Source organism: Megascapheus bottae, chromosome 10 (assembly GCF_031878675.1).
Source record: "Megascapheus bottae isolate mThoBot1 chromosome 10, mThoBot2.hap1, whole genome shotgun sequence".
Classification (NCBI taxonomy): domain Eukaryota; kingdom Metazoa; phylum Chordata; class Mammalia; order Rodentia; family Geomyidae; genus Megascapheus; species Megascapheus bottae.
Window position 1 is genome coordinate 31458208 of NC_143518.1, and position 21473 is coordinate 31479680.

Consider the following 21473-nt stretch of genomic DNA (forward strand, 5'->3'; position numbering starts at 1 on the left):
GTATAATTGTATACCTACTGGCAGTGCTCTTTGAAGTCATACTCTTGACATACATGATTGGTCTGCTTATGAAGCCAGCCAACCTGTAGCCTTTCCTAATGCCACTTGTCAAACACCTAGTAGAGCCCTTTTAATTCTCAATTTGTGGTTCCTCTGTCCCCTTCAGTAAGGTCAAAATTATTTTCCATGCTGGGTCTCATTTCCCTGGCATGAAAATGTGACAGAGAGAGTGAATGGGTAGAGAAAACATGAAATATGGGGTGCTAAATATCTTAACTACCTTGTATCAACCGGAACTTGATAAAAAGTGCTCTATAGTTGAGCCCCCTGGTCCATTAGTTTGCTCCCTGCCCCCCATTTTTCTCTGTTAAACTGTATTAATATCATAGGATCATTGTGATAATTATGAGATGGAGTGTGAAGATTAACACATAGGTTAATCTTGGCTTCTCTCTCAAATTGTTTGCTTTTCTGAGGGAGCTCTTAAAGTGTGTTTCTTGTATTTTCTCCTCTGGCACTCAGTTTGAATATATAGTAGGTGCTCAGTAAACAACAGAGGATTTGTTTGGGGATGGACCCTCTTGGCATTTGGATGGATCTACATACTTTCCTATACTTTGTTCTACCCCATCCCGTTGAGTCTAAGTAGGAGCAGGAAGGGACCAACCTCTGAAATCACCATAAAACATTTTTGTTTGTTTTACTACAATCTTTAAGACAGAGGAGGGCAGGAAAGAAAGCAAGATGGCCAGAGATGACATCCAAGTTATTTATTGAACTCTGGCTTAAATCAGCTGAGGGAACCCACCAGAGACAGAACTAGTCCTGGTATTAAAAATCCGCCTGGTGACCTCCACCCTATTTCCAGCCTCGTCTTCAGCCTCGTCCTCACTTGCCTTGCGGCTGGCATGCTGGTAGAGCACAGCACACACACCTGTGAGCCAGGCAGCCACAGTGCCAGCAGCAAAGATGCAGAAGCCGATGAGCAGCAGGAAGATGTAGTCCTGGCGGTCCAGGTGCGTGATGCACATGTACCGGAGTGGGTTTCCCACTTGTGTGATGGGCCACCCTGTCAGCTCTGAGGGCTCCAAGCACGTGGCGTTCTGACCATCTATGAAGAAGAACACAGCAGGCAGTGTGCTGAAACAGCAGAACTCCTGGGTTCCAAGAGCCAAGAGGAGACCTGAGGGAGAAGGGGGCCTCTGGAATCTTCATGTTCAAAGCGTGCCCTGGGGCCAGCAGCATTACACCCAGCTGGGCTGCCTAGGGATGCAGAACCTTTGGCTCCATGCCTGGCCTGCTGGTGGGGAGCCATGTCCCATGTCTCAGCAGATCCCCATCACTCCGTGTATGTGTGTGTGTGTGTGTGTGTGTGTGGTATCATTTGGTGGCACACTGCAATTTGAAAAGCACTGGGCCTCAGCTACTTCTTTCTCTGCATTTGGTCATGAAAGTAGGCTTTGCTTTCTTAAGGATTTTTTTTTTTTTTTTTTTTTTTTTTTTTAGAAAAGGAAGAACCCCCCAACAGGAGTCAGAAGGTTGGAAACTTAAAGATATTGTGGAGGCATGGAACTCCTCAGATGTCCAGCAAGGCTCTTCATCTTTCTTCTTCCTTTCTCCCCAACCTCTTCTCTTTGCTGTCTCTCTTTCTGTGTGCTTGTGCCTATGTCCAGCAAGGGACCATACTGTGGTCTGGATAGGAAATGTCCCTATGCTGGCGTTTACTGGCTGATCTCATGGACTACATGAGTCTTTGGTTGCTTTTAGCAGTTGACTCAGCTCCCTGGTTTCTCTGATCATCTTCCTATTCCTAACACTATGGACTTCATTACACAGCAGGAAGAAAAGAGGGCAATGGAACCAGACAGATCAGAGGTACAGTCTAGACTGTCACTAGCTAATTTTGTAAACTTCAGCAAGAGACCAGGTTTTCTTGCTGAATTCTATTCCTTCCTTTTATAAGCTCAAAGAAGAAGAATACCTATTCCTAGGGTAGAATGATACTAATTCTCAGGGCAGCAGACAGGACTGATAGACATTAGTGAGAGAAGATGCTATTGAGCCAGATGTGCAGAATACCTGGTGTCTCATTCTTGGCCCTGCATTTTTTCTACCTTCACATAGGCCACCATTCTCATGCAGAGGTACCTGAGAATCAGCTTGGTTCTGCACTAGTTTGCTGAGGTCAAGCTAGGGTTTACACTAGGATTTGAGAGAATGACTGCTATCAGAGCTGCTAGTTATTTCCTAAGCTTTGACTATACATCAGTTTATAAATGTTACCTCAGCAATAGCTAGAGGCCAAGGGTGTGGGGGGGGTGGCTAAAGAAATTACAGAAGATTGACAGGGGAGGGAAGTGAGGGTGGGGCCTGGGTGACCAGAAAGGCTGTGGATACCAATTACTGTTCCCTTCTTCTGTGTCAGGGAGTCCATGTTTAGTACATCTAGGACCACAGCATGTAATGGTGTAGCAGGCTTGCTGGTGAGACTTGGACTCAGGAGGACAAGCTAGCACAGGGACTGTCAGATCACTATTAGCAAGGATTACTAAAGAAAAGGTAGGAAGATTGACACTGTAGCCCCAGGGACAACCCTGCTCTGAGTGAGAGCACTGAACTGGAGGGATTGGAGATTGGGGATGTGAAGAAGCAGAAACACAATTAGCCTTTAGACCAGTCAGTCTGGCTTTGCAAAGGAGGCTGGAGAATGAGCTGGGGCTCAGGTCACAGAGGCAAGAGTGCTAGAGACATAGGAAATACAGAAAGAAAAAATTAAAGGTGTATTTGAGAAAGGAAAACCGTGGGATTTTGAGGGTCTGAGCTGTGTCGGGGTGGGGGGTTGTTAAGTCTCATCCTATTTTTAAAAATGATTTAGCTTTTAAATTGAGGCTTGGGCGGCAGAGCTGAGACTAAACATTAAACACACACTTCCCCATTTTGGAGCATTAACTTTGAAAGGAGCAATTAGGTAGTGATTTAAATGCATTGTTAGGCTGCTGGGAAGTGAGGGGTGTGGGTGGCTCTGTTGGGAGGGAGGCCTGGGTTTTTCTGGTGCAGTCGTCTCCCTCCCCCATTTCCAACACCATCAAGGTTTGGGCTCTCCTCTCCCAGCCTCCCTGCTCCATGTTTCCAAGTTTCCCAGCTCTGGCCATTTCATACGTTCCTGATTATCTTCCCTGCCTGAAAGCCTCGTGAAGTATTGTTTTCCCTAGACATGCCTGGCTCAAAACTCTCTGGCAGCTCTGCTTTGGGCCTCAGAATAACACTTACACTACATGGCCTATCTCACAGAGCCTCTCAGCATCTGCATTCCCACTCTTCCCATATTACTGGCCACCTCTCCCAGAGTCCTTCCCCCCTTTATTTCAATCCAATCCAACTACGCATTCTGCTGTCAGCACATCTTACTCTACCTTTGCAACACCACTGCTTTTGCAGCAACTGCTTGCTTGTCCATATTCCTCAACATCAATTTCTTCCCATTCTTCATCATCCTTTACTCCAAGGAGCAATGCTAAGATACACTGTCTCAAGGTTGGCATCTGGGGGGATGTGACTGTTGCTCCTCCTGACCTCATCCACAGCATTTCCTTGAATCCTTAGTGCTGACCTACCATGTCTTACCTTACCCGGTGGTTATTGATCTGAGCCTCTTTTCTCCTCACTCAGCTCTTGAAGGTATGAGCTATGTTGGATAATTATTATTCTTGTTAATAAGGGCAGCTACTTAATGACACTGATTTGTGAGTATTTGGGGAAGTGTGTGTGTGTGTGTGTGTGTGTGTGTGTGTGTGTGTGTGTGTGTATGTGTGTTTTGCCAGTCCTGGAGCTTGAACCCAGGGCTTGGACACTGTCCTTGTGGTTTCTCAAGACTAGCACTCTAGAACTTGAGCTATAGCATCTCTTCTGGCTTTTTCTGTGTATGAGGTACCTAGGAATTGAACCCAGGGCTTCATGAATGCTAGGCAAGTACTGTACCATTAGGCCAAACTCCTGGCGTGTGTGTGTGTGTGTGTGTGTGTGTGTGTGTGTGTGTGTTTACATTCTTTTTAGCTTAATTCTACTGTGGTTGAAAGTATACTGTCATTAGGATCCTCTGACATTGTATGGGATTTTGCTTTATGGCTGCAGAAAGTCAATTTCAGTAGATTTTCCATGCACTCTGCAAAAATAAACTTTCCTGAGTTTACTGAGTGCTTTGTTCTATGTTTGTGATTAGGTTGTGTTTAGATCTTCTAGCCATTTCCTTTATTTTTTTTGTTGGTATTGGGGTTTGAACTCTAGATCTTTAGTTTGCTAGATAGATGGTAACATCACTTGAGCCATTCACCATTCTTTGCTTTTAGATTCATGTTTGGAAAAGTCCTCACATTTTTTGCTTAGGGGATGGCCTCAGATCACAATCCTCCTACGTATGCCTTCCTGTAATTGGTGGCAGGTAGTACCACCAAACCAGGCTTGTCTGGTTGAAATAGGGGTCTCATTAAGTTTTTGTCAGGCTGGCCTCCAACCAGGATTCTTCGAATATCTTTTTCATAAGTAGTAGGGATCACACGCATGAGTACCCATGCCTGCCTTTTCTAACACCTACTGACTTTTAAATCTATAAACATGTATTGTAGCTCAGTTACTATTAGTTTAAGAAATATGGAGATGTCACCAGTTACAAATGCATATTTGTCTAGTCCACATAGCTCTATCAAGTTTTGCTTTACTTTTTTTTTAAATTATGCTATTAGCTACATAGAAAGTGAAGGTTTGCCCTTCTGTTGTTGAGAAATAGCTCTCATTATTTCTAGTTATGTTTCTTTCCTTAAAGTATATTTTGTTGCTGGGTGCAGTGGCTTATTCTAGCTACTGAGTAGTGGACAGATTATATGTGTATATTCTATATATCTATACACAAATGTACATGTTCACAAATATGTATGTCATTTTTTGGTCTAGCTTCCATATATGAGTAAAAATATGTATTTTGTTGTTTTGGGCTTTGTTTGCCTGGCTCAATATGATGTTCCTCAATTGCATTCAGTTTCTAGCAAATGGCATGCTTTTATTTTCATTTATGGCTATGTTATATTCCACAATGTTGGTGCATCTAGCTGTCTGTCTGTCTATCTATGTATCTATTATTTTCTTCACTCCAAGTGTTGGTCACTTTGACTGATACCTTCATTTGACTATTGTAACAACACTGCAATAAACTCTCCTTTTGGCTTCCTTTTTCTGATTTCATTTTCTTTTATTTAGCCTGTTAGTCATATGTTCTTCTACTATTCTGGTATGATGACTTTGAAGATTAAGTGCCCATCTACTGATCCTGGCATACTTGTTGCATCATAATATCACATGAGTCAGTTTATACAATTCAGTTTTGAGCTCTAATGTGGACCGTCTCACAGCTAGTCTTGAACTCAAGAGGTTCTGGAAAGAACTGTTTTCTTTGGCTTGCAGAAGGGACCATAGTTCTTGGAAGGGGTCTGTTGAGATTTCTAGTGACATGGAGTCTAGAGAAGGCAGGCCCTGTATAGGGTTCTCAATGTCTTTTCAGGAACCATGATGACTGCTGGGGTGGGGGATGGAAAACCTCAAAAGAATGGCAGTGTACAAGGAGAGGAGGGACCTCTCCAAATGGCAGAACCCAAAGAGAAGCCCATTTGCATCTTTTCTCCTCATTAGGGCTTTGCAAACGCCAACATGATTAGTAGATGCATGTGGTCTTGTTTTTCTCCCATCTACATTATGCCTTTATCAAAGAAAGCAGCTGCTTTTTTTCCTTGCTTGATCATAAACTATATCGAGTTGTAAGGTTTTGAATGTTTTGATTTCCCAAAGCATCCTCAACACCTATGATGAAGCCTAACAGACTAGAGCCCACCATCTATAGGTTGAATGAATGCATTGTTATTTGTTACCACCATACCTTAGGGCCATGGTCCTTGACATGACACTCAGCTGGAAGAAAGGGAACCTGGGCATGGATGACTTGACCAACCATCATTACATTCTACTAGCTGAATAGTAATCGTCACCTGTCTCATGAGGGCCTGAGCAGGATACAGTGAGTGAGCTGTTGAGAATGAAGTCTCTATAAGGCAGGAATGGATGGTCTACATGTCCAAGTAGGAAAGTCAATAGGAAAGTTCTCACACAGGTGAGACTTTGAGGACTAAATGCTGTAGGCATGATATCTCCAAGCACTGTTGAAGATCAGAGACTCTTCCCCATCCTGGGCATCCTAGTGCCTGGTACATAGTGTATACTCAATAAATGTCTGTTGAATATATACATGAAAGAATGGATTATTTGTTGGTCAAGTCTCTTACAGCATTTCATAAACTCCATGTTTTGTCACCTGTTGTCTCAGACAGATTACCCAACTAGAATTTGAAAGAATTGCTATTATATTCTTCTGTATAATGAGTGGTCCAGAGATGATACCCTAGGAAAGGGAGCTAGACTGAGCTCCATAGCCCAACTCCAGCAAAGCCAACTAGCCAGTGAACCACTCGTGCATAGTCTTAGGAGCAGTTTACACATGATCTTTGCCTATCTGCAGCTCCATTTCTGCATTGGCCAGCTGTCTTCCCATCAAGGCATAATCCAGAGTTCAACCTGGGCCAAACCTAGCCTGCTTTTGTGCTGTTCCTGAGGCTTGAATTCAAGGCTTGAGCACTGTCCCTGAGCTTTTTTTTTTTTTTTTTTCCCTCAAGGCTAGCACTCTGCTACTGGAGTCATAGCTCCACTCTTTATTGGTATTTAATTGAAAATAAGTCTCTCAGACTTTCCTGCCCTGTTTGGCTATGAACTGTAAACCTCAGATTTTAGCATCCTGAATAGCGAGGATTATAGGCATGAGCTACCAATGCCTGGCCCCAGCCTGTTTTATTTTGTTTTTAAAAAATGCATAAATTTCTATTGCAACATAGTCACCTATTCCTTTATATATCTTTTAATGCTGCTTTTATGCTAATGACAGAATTGAATAGTTGCAAAAGAGATTCACAAAGCCTAAAATATTTACTATAGGCCTTTTATGGACATCATTGCTGACTCCTTTCTAAACCATTTCTAAAAACTTGAAACTTTGACGATTTGGGCTTGTATATTTGGATGATTTAGTTTTGTACAACTAACTTGGTACCCACAATTTTAACTGTGGACAAGAAGTCTTTAGATTTGGAAAGGTTAAGTGTGTTCAGAGATTTCTGCAACATATATAAACAACATTAAACTTTGGCAAGCTCAATCCAACTCTTCCTGTGTTTGGAAATTTCTTCTGGGTTACAGCATTGGTCTTTCATATGACTTGCTGCATAAAGTTATGAGGTAGAGGCAGAAAATTTCCTTCTCTTCAAAATACCTTCTTATGTGCTTGCCAGTACCTAGAATTCTGTCATCAGTAGATAAAAAACCTTCCATTTCACCAATAAAACAAGACAACGTGTAAAGGCTTCTGATCACTTAATTTCTTCCCAGGGGTGAGCTTCTGCTCCTAGCTTCTAGAGTAGGTATGAGAGGTATGGGGTGAGCTTCCATGGGACAGGGAAGGGGGATGGGAGAAGTTTCTTGAAAACTAAAGGCAAATGCTAGCTCCTAGTGAGCTAGGCTTAATAACTATTCATTTGCCCAGAAAAAAATCAGATACTGGGTATTTGTCCTCCAGGTTAATAATCAGTTTAGGAAGTCCCAGAAGGTGAAGGGCATCAGGCCAGGCAGAAATCTGGGAACCCTCTTAGCTGCTTCTCCTTGATCCCATATTCATTTTACAAACAAACATGGCCATTCCTGTTGTCTAAATATGTCCTCGTTCTTAACTCTTCTCACCACGTTCACCTTACTCTGGTTGCAGCCACTATCCTCCCTTGGTTGAACTGTGTGACACTCCTGACTTGTGCCTCTGCATTTCTTTACAGTCTCTCCTTGCTATAGCAGTGGGAACAATTCGTTAGTCATACAATCTGTCACTTCCAGGGCCTCTCATCATACTTAGAATAAATTCTAAAGTGCCCTGTGGCCTATCACCCTATGTGATCTGATCTCTGACTAATATCCTCCCTTATTCTTTTCCTTCCTCCTTTATTCACTCTGCTCTAGATATTCTCCTCCTAATGAATCAATCTTGTCTGCCCAGGGTCTTTGAATTTGTTCTCTCTGCATAGGGAGATGCTCCTCCACCTCATGTCATATTCCCTGGTGAGTTCCTGTCTTTCTTTGCTCTCTGCTCAATTGTCACCTCCTTGGGACCCCTCATCTCACCTGGCTTGGTCTCCAGGGTAGTGTTATTGGAAGTTGTTGCAACTTGTAGGAGTGGGGCCTAGTGGGGTGTTTAGGTTATTGGATTATGTTTTCACAGGGGACTGTGGGGTCCTGGCCCCTTCCTTGACATCTTTGCTCCCTGACTTATGATATATATGTCATATATATGATATATGATATATATATCATATACATATATATATTTGCCAGTCTGGGGGCTTGAACTCAGGGCCTAGGCACTATTCTTGGATACTTTTTGCTCAAGGCTAGCACTTTGCAACTTGAGCCACAGTACGAGTTCCAGCTTTTTCTTTTTTTTTTTTTTTGCCAGTCCTGGGCTTGAGCTCAGGGCCTGAGCACTGTCCTTGGACTTTCTCAAGGCTAGAGCTCTACCACTTGAGCTTCAGCACCACTTCCAGCTTTTTTCTATATGTGGTACCGAGGAATTGAACCCGGGTCTTCATGCATGCTAGGCAAGCACTTTAACCACTAGGCCAAACTCCTAGCCCCCATGTTCCAGCTTTTTCTGAATATGTGGTGTCCAGGAATCAAATCCAGGGCTTCATGCATGCTAGGTGAGTACTCTATCACTAGGCCATGCTCCTGATGTAAGCAGTTTTGCCCTGTCATGTTCTTCTGTCCTGATGTGCTGTCTTGCCACAGGTCTAAAACCCGTGGGGACAATAATTGTGAACTAAAATCTTTTCTCTTCTTTTTTAATTTCTTTTTTTTAATTATTGTAATTAGTAAAAGGGTTACATGATATTTGCCAGATAGAAGGTGCATTAATTCACATACATTGATACCCTTTCACATGTCTTGGTACCCGTTTCCCTCCCCCCTCACACCCCCCACCCGTCTTGGTAAAATCTTTTCTCTTGGTAAGCTAATTATCTTGGGTACTTTGTTACAGTGATGAGAAGTTGAATGATGTGTCTTCCTCAGTGAAACATTCACAATGGCTCACATCTAAGTCTTTATAGCTATGGTTGCTTTTCCCCTTGCCTTTTACTTTCTACATTTTATTTATTCATTTAGTAAATATTTACTGAGCATTTTCTCTTGTGCTAGAATCTGAAGATTCACATATAGAGTCAAAGACCTTCCAGTTTATCAAGAAAGATAGAAATTAAATGGATACAAATTTATTAATTTATATAGGAGTATAAGAATCAATGAGAGGATCTAGTTCCATCCTCATTTTTGTTTCTCAATGTCAGATGCTTCCTCTTATCTCTCTTCACCCCTCTGATGCTTTATTTTTATTTTTTGCCAGTCCTGGGCTCAAGCTCAGGGCCTGAGCACTGTCCTTGGACTTTCTCAAGGCCAGAGCTCTATCACTTGAGCCTCAGAACCACTTCTGGCTTTTTTCTATATATGTAGTACCGAGGAATCGAACTGGGATCTTTATGCATGCTAGGCAAGCATTCTACCATTAGATCAAACTTCCGGCCCCCCTCTGATGCTTTAGGTCACTTATTTTGTCACCAAGATGCCTACAAGAGCTTCCCCCACCACACACACTACCTTAAAACTTTCTCATGTGGCTGGGTGCGGTGGCTCAGGCCTGTAATCCTAGCTACTCAGGAGGCTGAGATCTGAGGATCAAGGTTCAAAGTCAGCCCAAGCACAAAAGTCCATTCATCTCCATTAAACCTCGAGAAAATGGGTGGTAGCCTTGAGCTGAAGAGCTCAGGGACAACACCCAGGCAGAGTTCAAGCTCCATGACCCCTTCCTCAAAATAAAAAACAAAAACCAAACTTCCTCATGACTCAGAGTTCTGAAGATCCTTCATGACTGAACCCTTATCTCTCTAGCTACATCCACACTGCTTGATTCTTCCAGGATGCAGAGTTCTTTACTTCTAGAGATAAGAAAAGTGAGGTTGGTTGCTTGGCCAGCCTGGCCTCAGTGATTCTGGGGGATCTATAGGGCCATGTGGGGGCCCTGCTGTTTCTGAGACTGAAGGAACCTCAAATCAGTTCTCTCAGGAATCCCACCTCAGCCAAATTCGAGAGACTATCAGAATCATCTAGGATCCTTCCCAAACCTCACATGCTGGGCTTCTTGAATTTTGGGGGATGGCTGTTTGGGGATGGTATAGAGACCACTGATTCAGTTAACCTGTCATTGTCAGCGACTCTACCAGATGCTATATCTTAAGAATAGACGAGTTTGTTTTAAGGTAAGTGAATCAGGCTGACAGAGCAGTTAATAGCTTTGGGACTGTTTGGTACCCAGCCACTCAATTTTTTTTTTTTTTTGGTTGTTGTTGTTTCCATTTCAATTTCCCTGATGGAGGAGGTTAGGGTTAATAGCAGAATAGGATGAGGACCTGAATTCATTCTGGGAATCTGAGTTTTGGCAGATGACTCTGTACTTGGTGGGTTGAAATGGGGCCATTATCCTATTAAAGCTGTCTTAATACAAGATGAAATGGCCTTGAAATGAAACTAAGATGTTCTCTGCTCAAAACGCCCTCAGAATGACTTGGCCCTGAAGCTGTGCATGACCCAAGCCATCTGCTTCCTGTGGATGTCCTGGGCCGGCTTTGTCTTCACGCCTCTGCAATTCTCTTACCCAGACTCCTGCTTGATGTTTAGGCTACACCATCGAGTTCAGTTAGGACTAAGGACTGTGATTTAACTGCAGACACAGAGGGGCCTTCTGTTCTCAAACTGCCATTCCTACTTCCTAGTAGACTGGCTTGTTCTAAATTCTCAGTTACTATGCTTCTTGTCAAATTGTAAATGTCCCTTGAAGAAGATATTACAAAAAATTATTATTAGCCATCAATCTCAGAGAAAATCAGCTTACTCAGCAATTAAAGCAGCCCTTGAAGCACTAGAACTGAGGACGTTGCCATCGGCTTTCTAAAAAGTGGTTTACAGATACAGGCTGGTAGCTCTGTCAATCAGAATCTCAGAATATAGGGCCTAGAATGCTTGTGCTCATGAGAATTTGAGGTCCTCTTTTTGAGTAGGAGGAGGAAAGTATGGATGAGAGACTGTTGGGATACAGACATTGTTCCAGCTAGTTGAATTCTGGTAAGGACAGGAAGTGTGAGAGTGTAGAAGGTAGAAGGCTGTGGCAGTGGTGTGTGCTTGTACTTCTAGTTTCTCAGTTGGTATAGGTGGGAGGATTGAAACCTGATGCCAGCTCTGGGCAAACATGCTTGCTACTCTATCTAAAAAATAATTTAAGCAAAAAAGGCTGGAAGCATGGCCAAGTGGTAGTGTCCCTGCATAGGAAGCACCAGGCCTGACATTTAAACTCTAGTCCCCCCCCCTACTTCTACTCCCACCCTCAAAAAAATGTACAGAAATTAAGAGGCTATTGGCTTCGGAATTGCTTTTCCTAATTATATGAACCCCCCAAACCCTTTTCATTAGGAACACTTTTATCTCAGCATTCTTACTCATCATGCACTTGCTCACCTGGTACTCTGTTTATTAAAACTACAAAACTACCCTCTCTTGTGAGTGTCTTACCTATTTATTTAGGTCTGCAGCCTTCCAGCTAGAAGGGAGCTTTGAGAGCTTCAAATCCTGCTCCCTTGTTTTAGTCAAGTGCTTATCAGTGAGCCATAATCCCCAGCTCCTACTGCTCCTTCACTTTAAACTCAAGAAAAATGAGACTCAAATTGGGGAAATAACTGTTTAAAAAAAGTAGTTCTGACCGGGACAGGTTTTCTTGGCTTTTAACTCTGTTTGTGTCTCTTGTACTGTTAGGACATTTTAGTAAATACAGGGAAAGTAATTTCTCTGTAATAAAACTATCCAGCATTATGTTATAATGTTGAGCACACATTAGCATGTAATAAATGTGATAGAGTCGCATATAATGTGCTTGTTATCAAGGATGTATAGTACTGATGGAAAACACTGAATTTGGATGTCAATATATCGCCATGCTGGGTTACCAGTGAAGATAATTGTTATGATCAGATAAGAAATGTCTCCAAATATCTCAAGTGTCTTTGCCCACAATGAAATGTTCACATGTGATTCTTTGGGAAAGTGATCTCATCATAACTTAATAAATGCATTTATCTGTTGACAGACTTACAATTTAATGACATTTATTGGGAGGTGGTAGAAATGAGTAAGATCATCTTACATGGAGTAAGATGATGGCTGAAGGTCAAGATAAAATTTTCCTCCACTATAAGCTATTTCTCAGGCATGTTGCTGCAATAACGAAAAAAAAACCTGGCTAATACAACATTGGATTCTAAAGTTCTAGCTTAAGCATCTAAAATTAATAAGCTGCCCTGACCACCATGCTAACACCTGTCTTGTGTGACACAGTGCTTCATGTGGCTAGAGGCTACTGTACTGGATACCACATATATAAACAGTTTCCACCACTGATGTCCAAACTTTTTTTGGACAGACTTCCATTGGCTGCAGAGAGGAAGCCAAGTTCCTCATGTTCGGGAGCTTAGCGCTCCTGAGTTTTTGAGAACACCTTGGGAAGCATTCAACCCTGTCCTGCTAGGGCAAACAAATATCCTGAGAAGAATTCAATTGCCATTCTCACCTTCAAACAGCATTGATGACTGGAAAATTGTAGCTTATGCCAGGAATTCATTCATCTACTTGCTAACCTGGGCTAAAAGAAAATGGAATGTATGGGTCGATTTTAACCCTGTACTGACCAGGGCTCCACAGAGCAGCCTGCTAACTGAAAGATAAAATACCTCTTTATTGGGGCTGGGAGAAAAAGCCAGAAGTGGCACTGTGGCTCAAGTGGTAAATTGCTAGCCTTGAGAAAGCCCAAGGACAGTGCTTAGGCCCTGAGTTCAAGCCCTAGGACTGGCAAAAAAAAAAAAAACCCTCCTATTTCTGCTGTTTGTCTGACTGTCTGTCTGTCTGTCTGTCTGTCTGTCTGTCTGCCTGCCTGCCTGCCTGCCTGCCTGCCTGTCTATCTATTTATCTATCTATCTATGGCATTTGGAAAGGGAGTATGTGAACTCTTTGAGGATTGAATACTTTCCATTACATCTGGTTGGTATGCTATTGGGGAGTTCCTTTTGAGTTAGATCTTAATTATAGCACTGACTATCTCATTAAGTTGAGAAAGTTTCAACATTTCCATCATAAATTTTTATGATGAAATAAGGTGAGTGAAACATTTGGTTCCCTCCATGGGAAGACTCTGATTCAAAATGAATTAAGGGAAGGGAAAGAAATACTATTGCCTTCCCATCCTTCTAAGTCTTCTCCATTTCCTTCAGGATTTTTATTTCCTTCAATTTCCCTACTACTATTACTACGGAATTAACCTTGTAAATTCAGTTTTTCAAGAATTAACTCCTCCTCTGATATGAGAGCTGGTAAAGGCACAAGTCAGAATTCAAATATTTTCTCAAGGTCCTGTTTAAGCTCATGACATTTCGGTGGGAACTTAGAAGAGCTGAATCTCTAATGGACAATTTCACCTCACAGGTGGGGGTCAGATTGAGAGATATTGGCACAAAGGTATTGCTCAGTACTCTTAAATCACAGAAAAAAAAATGTACTGATTATACAGTTTCTTCTTTTTCCAAAGTCTATTGTCCCACGGTTAGACTGACTTCTTTGTCTCCTTCTGTCTGTACAACACTGATTATCTGTACCTGCTGCTCAAAGTGTGACTTCCCTGAATAGAGTTATAAGCTCCAGATCCAGGTGACTGAGGAGGACACCTTGATGATGTGGATCTAGTCTGAGACTCACAGCTCAGGCTGATACCAAAGCCCTGCTTTTGTTTCTAGTTTTCTTCTCCAGAGTCTGGATTCCTGAATTTATAACATATCAAATATCCACTTCCTCTGAGGTATATATTGTACTATTTCTTATGGACTAGAGTCCTAGCATCTGCTACTCATCTTTCTTATACTCTAGGTATAACCCTGTTGGAATCTTTATAATCCTGTCTTCTGGAGAGAATGTACTGTCTTAGAGTTCCATACGAGACTTCCTGAAGTCTGCTACTTGTTTAGAGGACTACTTGACTTTTTTTTTTTTTTGCCATTCCTGGGGCTTGAACTCAGGCCCTGAACATTTCTTGGGCTTTTTCAAGGATAGAGCTATACCACTTGAGCCACCACACCACTCCTGGTTTTTTCTATGTATGTAGTACTGAGGAATTGAACCTGGGTCTTCGTGCATGCTAGGCAAAGAGTCTACTTGCAGGCCAAACTCCAGCCATGGGACTACTTGACTTCTGGTTGCTACTTTCTGTTTAGTATCTTATGCTTTTCTTACATCTACAGTGATTTGTTTATTGAGTCCTTATGGTACGTCAAGCCTGATGCTAATAACAGTTCATAAATGTTCTCATTTCATCATTTTGACAGCCGTAGGTAGTTGGTTCTATTATTATCCCTGTCTTAAAGATGAGGAAATTGAAGTTCAAAGAGGTTAAAGAACTTATCTGATATCCTACAGAGAGTAAGCAGAAGAGCTAAGACTTTAACCCTAGCCTCTTTTACTCCAGAATCTGAGTTCTTAGCACGGTCTCTGCTGCCTGCATGGCAACTGTCATTCATCATTGGTAGCTGTGGCTCACTAGAGTGCATTTCTAGGCAGTATTGACTTTTCCTTTTGTTTGGCTTTTTTGTACCTGCCTAGACTACAGGACACTTATGGGGCAGATAACCTGGAGTTACCCATACACTCTTTCCACACTAAGTCCTGGGATTCTGGGTTAGTTATATCTATCAGCACTTGTTAAAAAAGATGAACCAATAAACTGAATGGTAGCAAGGAAGTCCGCTATTTCCTTCCTTCCTTTACAACTAATGTGTACATACTGGCATCCAACTGTCACCTTAATCCTGCACTACAGAGCTAAAATTTTCCGGAGCTTACCGGGTCTCATATGAACCTGTCTTAAAATTGGAATCTGCTTTGCAAACAGCAATATTACTCTGCTTATTTTGTAGAAATTCTTCCTCTATTCAGAAATGTAGGTACATGTAGAGATGTGTGGGCTCCATTCTAGGCCATGCCAAGGTCACTCTTTTTTAAATAGGAAATATGGCATAAATAGGTGGAATTAGGCTCAAAGATATTAACATTCAAAGTTCACCAATAATGCTTGTTAATTATGATATTTCCAGCCAACAGAATCTATTTTTTTTTTTTTTGGTTGGTTGTGGGGCTTGAACTCTGGGCTTGGGCACTGTCCCTGAGCTCTTCAGCTCAAGACTAGCTCTCTACCACTTGAGCCACAGCGCTACTTCTGGTTTTCTGGAGATTAATTGGAGATAAGAGTCTCACAGACTTTTATGCCTGGGCTGGCTTTGAACTGCAATCCTCAGATCTCAGTCTCCTGAGTAGCTAGGATTACAGGCATGCTCAGCTCAACAGAATCATTATATGAGGATGATGAAATGAAATATCTTCTTTTATATTGGGCTGGCTAAGACAAGAGAAGCATCTAGTGAATTTTGCAGTGTGTTCAGCTTTATGTATGCATATGTATGTGTCTTTACATTTATTATGTATATTGTATATATATAATTTGTAAGCAGATATGTATGTATCTTTGCATATGTGTCTATGATGTATGTGTATATATATCTCTGTGCTTATGTGTGTGTTCAAATGGTTTGTATGTGTATACCTCCATGTGTGTTTATGTGCATGCTTGTGGTTATGCATATGTACGTGTGTGTGTGTGTGTGTGTGTGTGTGTGTGTGTGTGTGTGTATGTGTGTGTGAATATAAGCAAACATGGAAGGCTAAAGTCATAGGTAGATTGTGGTGAACCCTGGGTTTGCAAGAGAATATCTGAATGACTTTATGATGGGTGGTGCTTGTTATCCAAGGAAAATTACCTTGAGTGAGTTCTGTTATCTAAAGAAAATTATCTTGGGTGAATTCTGTTATCCCAGGAAAATTATCTTCAGTGAATTCCATGTTATAGCCAGGTAGGAAATAAAGCTGAATTGCAGATGTGATGGCAATATGCTTATACATGACTTAAATTGACTTATAGAATTATAGTTATTGTGTGCTTTTCATATTTATGAGATGGTAGTCTCATGGTAAAATACTTTAAGAGGGTATGTTCCCTTGAAGATACATCAGGACCCTAATTCTTCCTTTCTCTCTCCTTTTCATTTTGGCTCACCATGAGGTAAGCAGTTTCTTTGCTACATTCTTTTTTTTTTTTTTTTTTTTTTTTTTTTTTTGTCATCTGTGTGGCTTGATCTCTGGGCTTGGCCTCTGTCCCTGTGCTCTTCAGCTCAAGGCTAGTGCTCTACCACTTTGGGCCATAGTGCTACTTCTGGTTTTCTGATGGTTAATTGGAGATAAGAGTCTCACAGACTTTTGTGCCTGGGCTGGCTTTGAACTGCAATCCTCAGATCTCAGTCTCCTGAATAACTAAGATTACAGGTGTAAGCACCAGTGCCAGGCCTTTGCTATATTCTTCTATCATAGTACTGGCTTACACTGCCTCCAAAGCAATGGGCTGACTGACCATGGGCTGAAACCTTCAAGACTATGAACTGCAATAACGATTTCCTCCTTTTTAGTTGATTTTCTCAGGTATTTTGTCACAGTAATGAAAAGCCAACTCATACAGATTCGAATTTGAAATTATGAGGTTCACACTATTTTTTGACATTTACTGTATGGTTTAGGATACATCAATCTATTTTCTCATGCAAGGATAGGGTCTTATCCTCTTCTACAGGCTGAATTTAAGGGTTTGTGGAGAGAAGGTGGAGGGCATGTATAAAAACAGTCTAAGCTGCAAAGTTCTACAGAATATAAATGAGCTTTGGGCTTATTCACATTTTAGAATAAATAACAATAGTGAACTAGAACAATGAGACAATGTTTCTGCCTGAATTGGCCAAGCAGGTTTCCCTAGGTCACCAAACAGCAAAGGGATGAGCAGATAAGCAGTTGTAGGGTACATATGTAGGGGCTTACTGGCCAGTGGATGAAAGCTGTGTCTATCTCAAATATCAGGATATTCATTTATGAAGAGTTTATGAGCTTGATAAGGTAGATACTAGCCTCTAATGTCTTTGAAAAACATAGTGAAACAGAACTGGTTTATAATATTTTCCATCATGAATTAAACTGAAAAGTCAAGGAGTCCAAAGTAGTCAGCCTGACAATTCTGAGAAAATACAATTGTACAAGCAGATAATTGACTATAGGAAATTGCCTAAGGTTGACGTGGTCGGGCAGGCTTAGTAGCTGTGGGACAAGCCAGGTTTCTTCAGCTGGGGCAGGAGGGTGCCCTAGCAAAATGATGGACAGTATTCAAGGAAAACTTGTATGTATGCTTGGAGTGGGGGTGAATCTATCAAAGCTAGTTCCTTTGGTTTCTAACAACTGAGTCTGAAATATCTGGCATCAGGGCCTTCTGCATAGGGCACAAAATTTAAGGAGGCATTTACTCTCCATACACTCACTCTCAGTGTCTCCTTAAATCTTGCATCCGAGGATTCTCTTTGGCTCCACTCTAGTCCCTAGAAAACTTTGCAAGACATGCCCAGTGGGAGGCCAAGGGAGAGTACATTTTCACTTGTGAATGACCACAGCCTCCTTTACTCCAGTTCTTGAAGTCCATCATTTTGGCCAGGAGTATTCCTAAAGTATTTCCTCGGTGGAACCAGTGCTCTGGGATTTCTATGAGGAGCTACTTTTTATTTGTCTGAAGTTCTGACTTGGCTGGGTTTAGTGCTATTGGTGCAGAGGGAGCATGGAGGATAAGGGCAGAATTGCAAGGTCAGGGACAGTGGGGACAGTGGAGTCTCTCAGGTAAGATTTGAATGTTTGCCAGTAACATTGGACTCTCCTTGCTTAGTACTGTGGCCTGTTCTTCACAGATTCATGCTATTCCCTGCTTCCTTATGAGGCTGGTATTGTGAAATACAATCTGTTAGCAAAAAAGGTTCTTCTTCCTCCTCTCCTCCCTTTCCCACTGTCCAAGCTGTTCTGATGCCTCTTTTTCCATCCTTCCCTTCTATATAGCATACTCTTATTGGATTCCCTATTGCTTATAAAGGGCTGAGTTTACTTTTCAGCCCTGGAAAACAAATTCAATCACATTAATCATATTAAAACAGGCTAATGCACTATACAACATCCTTGTATTATTTTATCACTGTGCAATTACAGTACTTTATCATTTTCACACCCCATATCATATTGTTTGGCACAGCTTTATATTGGGTGATATGAATATACTCAGTTTATAGATCAGGAAACCAAGGGGCAGAGAAACGGCGAGTGTCCCAAAGGCAGATAATAGGTAATAAATTTGGGCCAGAACTCATGTCTTTGGATTCCTATTCCTGACTCGCTGATCCAGTCAACCCAGGAATGAGCTGGGTCAAGCAATAAGAATGCTTTCAACCAGCTTAACCCAACCTTTTCTCCAAGACTATTCCCCTCTCCCATTTTGTTCTGGCTTTACCTTTTCTGGAAGCAATTTCTCCATCACATTTCCCCCTCACCCCCATCCATCCAGTCAATCCCTCACCTGGGTGGTCCAGATGGGACACTATTAAGTAGATGGAGAAGTCCAGGAAAGAACAGTTGCATTTCCAGGGGTTTCCACTCAGATACAGGGTCTGGAGCACCACAAGGTGGTGGAAAGCAGTACGGTCCAAGGTCTGCAAGCCAGTATTTCTGAGGTCCAGGAGCCTCAAAGAGCTGGTGTTGGCAAAGGTGTACTTGTCAAGAGATAACAGGTAAGGGTTGTTGGCAATGTTCAGCTGAACCAAGTTGCTGAGCACTGAGAAACTGAATGGGGAGATGGAGGTCAGGTTGTTGGAGCTGAGGTCAAGGTAGATGAGTCTGAAGACCCCAATGAAGGTATAATCCATCACCTCTCGAATCCGGTTGTTGTGGCAATCCAAGTAAACAAGATCACTGAGGAGTCCCAGTTGCATAGCTGGCAAACTAGTGATCCTGTTATCCTTCAGGCACAGCCTCCGAGTATTCAGGGGGATGTCCAGGGGGTATTCCGAGAGCTGCATCCCTACACAGGCCACTTCTTGGTCCTGACACTGGCAGTTATTTGGACACTTGGACCCTGATACCAGCCCCATCCCAAAGGAAAACAGTAACCACCCCGGGCCAGGGCCTGAAGTAAGGGACATAGTAAGAAGCCAAGATTCCCCCTCCTTCTACCTTGCTGCAGCGGGCAGTCGCTGTCCCTTTGACTCAAAGTCTGCTGAGGGGTGGGGCAGGGCGGGGGAGGGACACTGGAAAGAACTGTAACACGTTAGCTTTGTGTAAAGCAATTTTCCATTACAGGAGAACTGAACAGAAGTTGAAACGCGAGGCCCAGTGCCCTGCCGCCAGCTTGGTGGTTTGTGCTGCTTGCTCGCTTGCTCAGTCCCAGACTGCTGCTGGAAGCTTGCCTACTTGGCAGCTCTGAAAGGTCTCACCCTTTCCCTGCCTTTGCAAGTGAAGGGGAGCCAGGGGAGAGCCACATGACAATGAGGTTGCCAGCTGACACCTTTGTGATGTCAGCAGCTTTAGGGGACTGCCTGGTTGAAGGGAAGGGAGTTCTCACTTCTGGGTGGTGTGGGGGTAAGCTTGCTGTCCTGGGGACAGTCAGGGTTTCCTGAAAGGGAGGATCTTGTAGTCTGTGGATGGCGGGGAGAGGGGGGAGGTGGGAGTGGGTGGGCATGGCTAACACATGGGTTCACTAGGGGAGGATGTCTGTGCCAATGTGTGCCTAGAGTGTTCATTCTGGCTCCTCTTGGAGGTGGAAGAGAGAATGAGGATACCCTAGACTCCTAAGTAGGCAGACCCCAGAGCAGACATGGGAGCTCACTAGCCAAGCTGCCCTATCCATTGATGAGCTGTGAAGGAGAGCCTAAGTTCAGCTCCTACAGTGGTCCTCTTTTGAGTACTGAGTTTGGACAGTTGCCAATTATTTGCTGTCCAGAAAAGCTGGGAAAGGGAGTTCCTCCTTTATAATGAGACAAGAGGCAAGGAATCACCTCTGATGAGGTGATACACATTCTTTTTTTATTGTAATTAATAAAAGAGAATACATGATATTTGCCAGATAGAAGGTGCATTAATTCACATACATTGATACCCTTTCACATGTCTTGGTACCCATTACCCTCCCCCCCACCCACCCCCCACCCCCTAGTGATACACATTCTTGTCTATGTTTAGAATGTACATGTGTACCAGTTTGTGTATGTGTTCATGCCAGTACTGGGGCATGAACTCAGGGCTTAGGTGCTAGCTTTTTTTTTTTTTTCTCAAGGATGATGCTCTATCATTTGAGCCATACCTTCGTATCTGGTGTTCTGATGGTTAAATGGAGGTAAGTGTCTCACAGGCTTTCTTGCCTAGGCTGGCTTTGAACCTCAGTCCTCTGATCTCAGCCTCCTGAGTAGCTAGGATTACAGACACAAGCGATCAACACTTTACATGTATTGGAGTTTTATTGTTTTGTTTTGTTTTGTTTTTGGTGCTGGGCCTGGGACTTGAACTCAGGGCCTGGGCACTGTGCTTTAGCTACTTTTGCTCAATGCTACACCTGAGCCACTGCTCCACTTCAAACTTTATTGGTAGTTCATTGCAGGTAAGAGTCTAATAGACTTTCCTGCCCAGCCCAGCTTTGAACCATGATCCTCAGATCTCAGATTCCTGAGTAGCTAGGATTATAGATGTGAGCCACTGGTACCTGGCTATATCAGTATTAAAATCTTTTTATAAGCTACTCTCAAAACAAAACCTCAAATGTACATATGAAATAAAGTGCGGTAACATGAACTATTTCTTAGCATTTGTATTACCTTGGGACTTTTAAAATAGTGAGTATGTCTGGGGCTCGACTGTGAGTATTCATTAACTACATGACAGATGACAGGAGGCTTTTGGAGAGAGGGATGGTGTCTGGCAGCTTAGGAGCTGGAATGTCTCACTCAGTGGAGGAAGACACAGAGACAGAAATGTACATAAAAGCTCTCAGGAGTTATAATGTACACTTCTGGGAAAATGGAACTTGATCTTTAAAACATTCAAATGTAACTTAGTGTGACTGTTCATAGCACAATGAAACCTATACTTAGCTTAGCTTAGTGCCAACACCTGATATGTAATAAATATTTGTTGAATGAATGATGCGTGAACATCTCTGATGGTTTGCTTCCTTTTCTTGCTTCTTTGCCAAGAGAGAAATTAATAAAGTCAAGTGGATTTGTGGCTAGTTAGCTAATGCTTGA

The 21473-nt window shown here is 42.4% G+C and overlaps 2 protein-coding genes across 2 annotated transcripts in view; one reads left to right on the forward strand and one right to left on the reverse strand.

The window, feature by feature from the left end:
• Rxrg (retinoid X receptor gamma) overlaps positions 1-21473 on the forward strand; it is a 181924-nt gene that overhangs the window by 30306 nt on the left and 130145 nt on the right. The window lies entirely within an intron of this gene.
• Lrrc52 (leucine rich repeat containing 52) lies at positions 756-19681 on the reverse strand. The gene is made up of 2 exons (XM_090339793.1): positions 18758-19681; positions 756-1111 (listed from the first exon to the last, which is right to left on the reverse strand). The coding sequence occupies exons 1-2, from the start codon at positions 19377-19379 to the stop codon at positions 786-788; spliced, it is 948 nt and encodes a 315-aa protein (XP_090195919.1). The 5' UTR covers positions 19380-19681; the 3' UTR covers positions 756-785.

Excerpts from the sequence above, each read along its gene's own strand:
- Lrrc52 (XM_090339793.1), bottom strand. The coding sequence starts at position 19,379 with ATGTCCCTTACTTCAGGCCCTGGCCCGGGGTGGTTACTGTTTTCCTTT. Across the intron at positions 1,112-18,757 it reads GTCCCATCTGGACCACCCAG|ATGGTCAGAACGCCACGTGC; the intron begins GTGAGGGATTGA and ends TCTTCTTCATAG.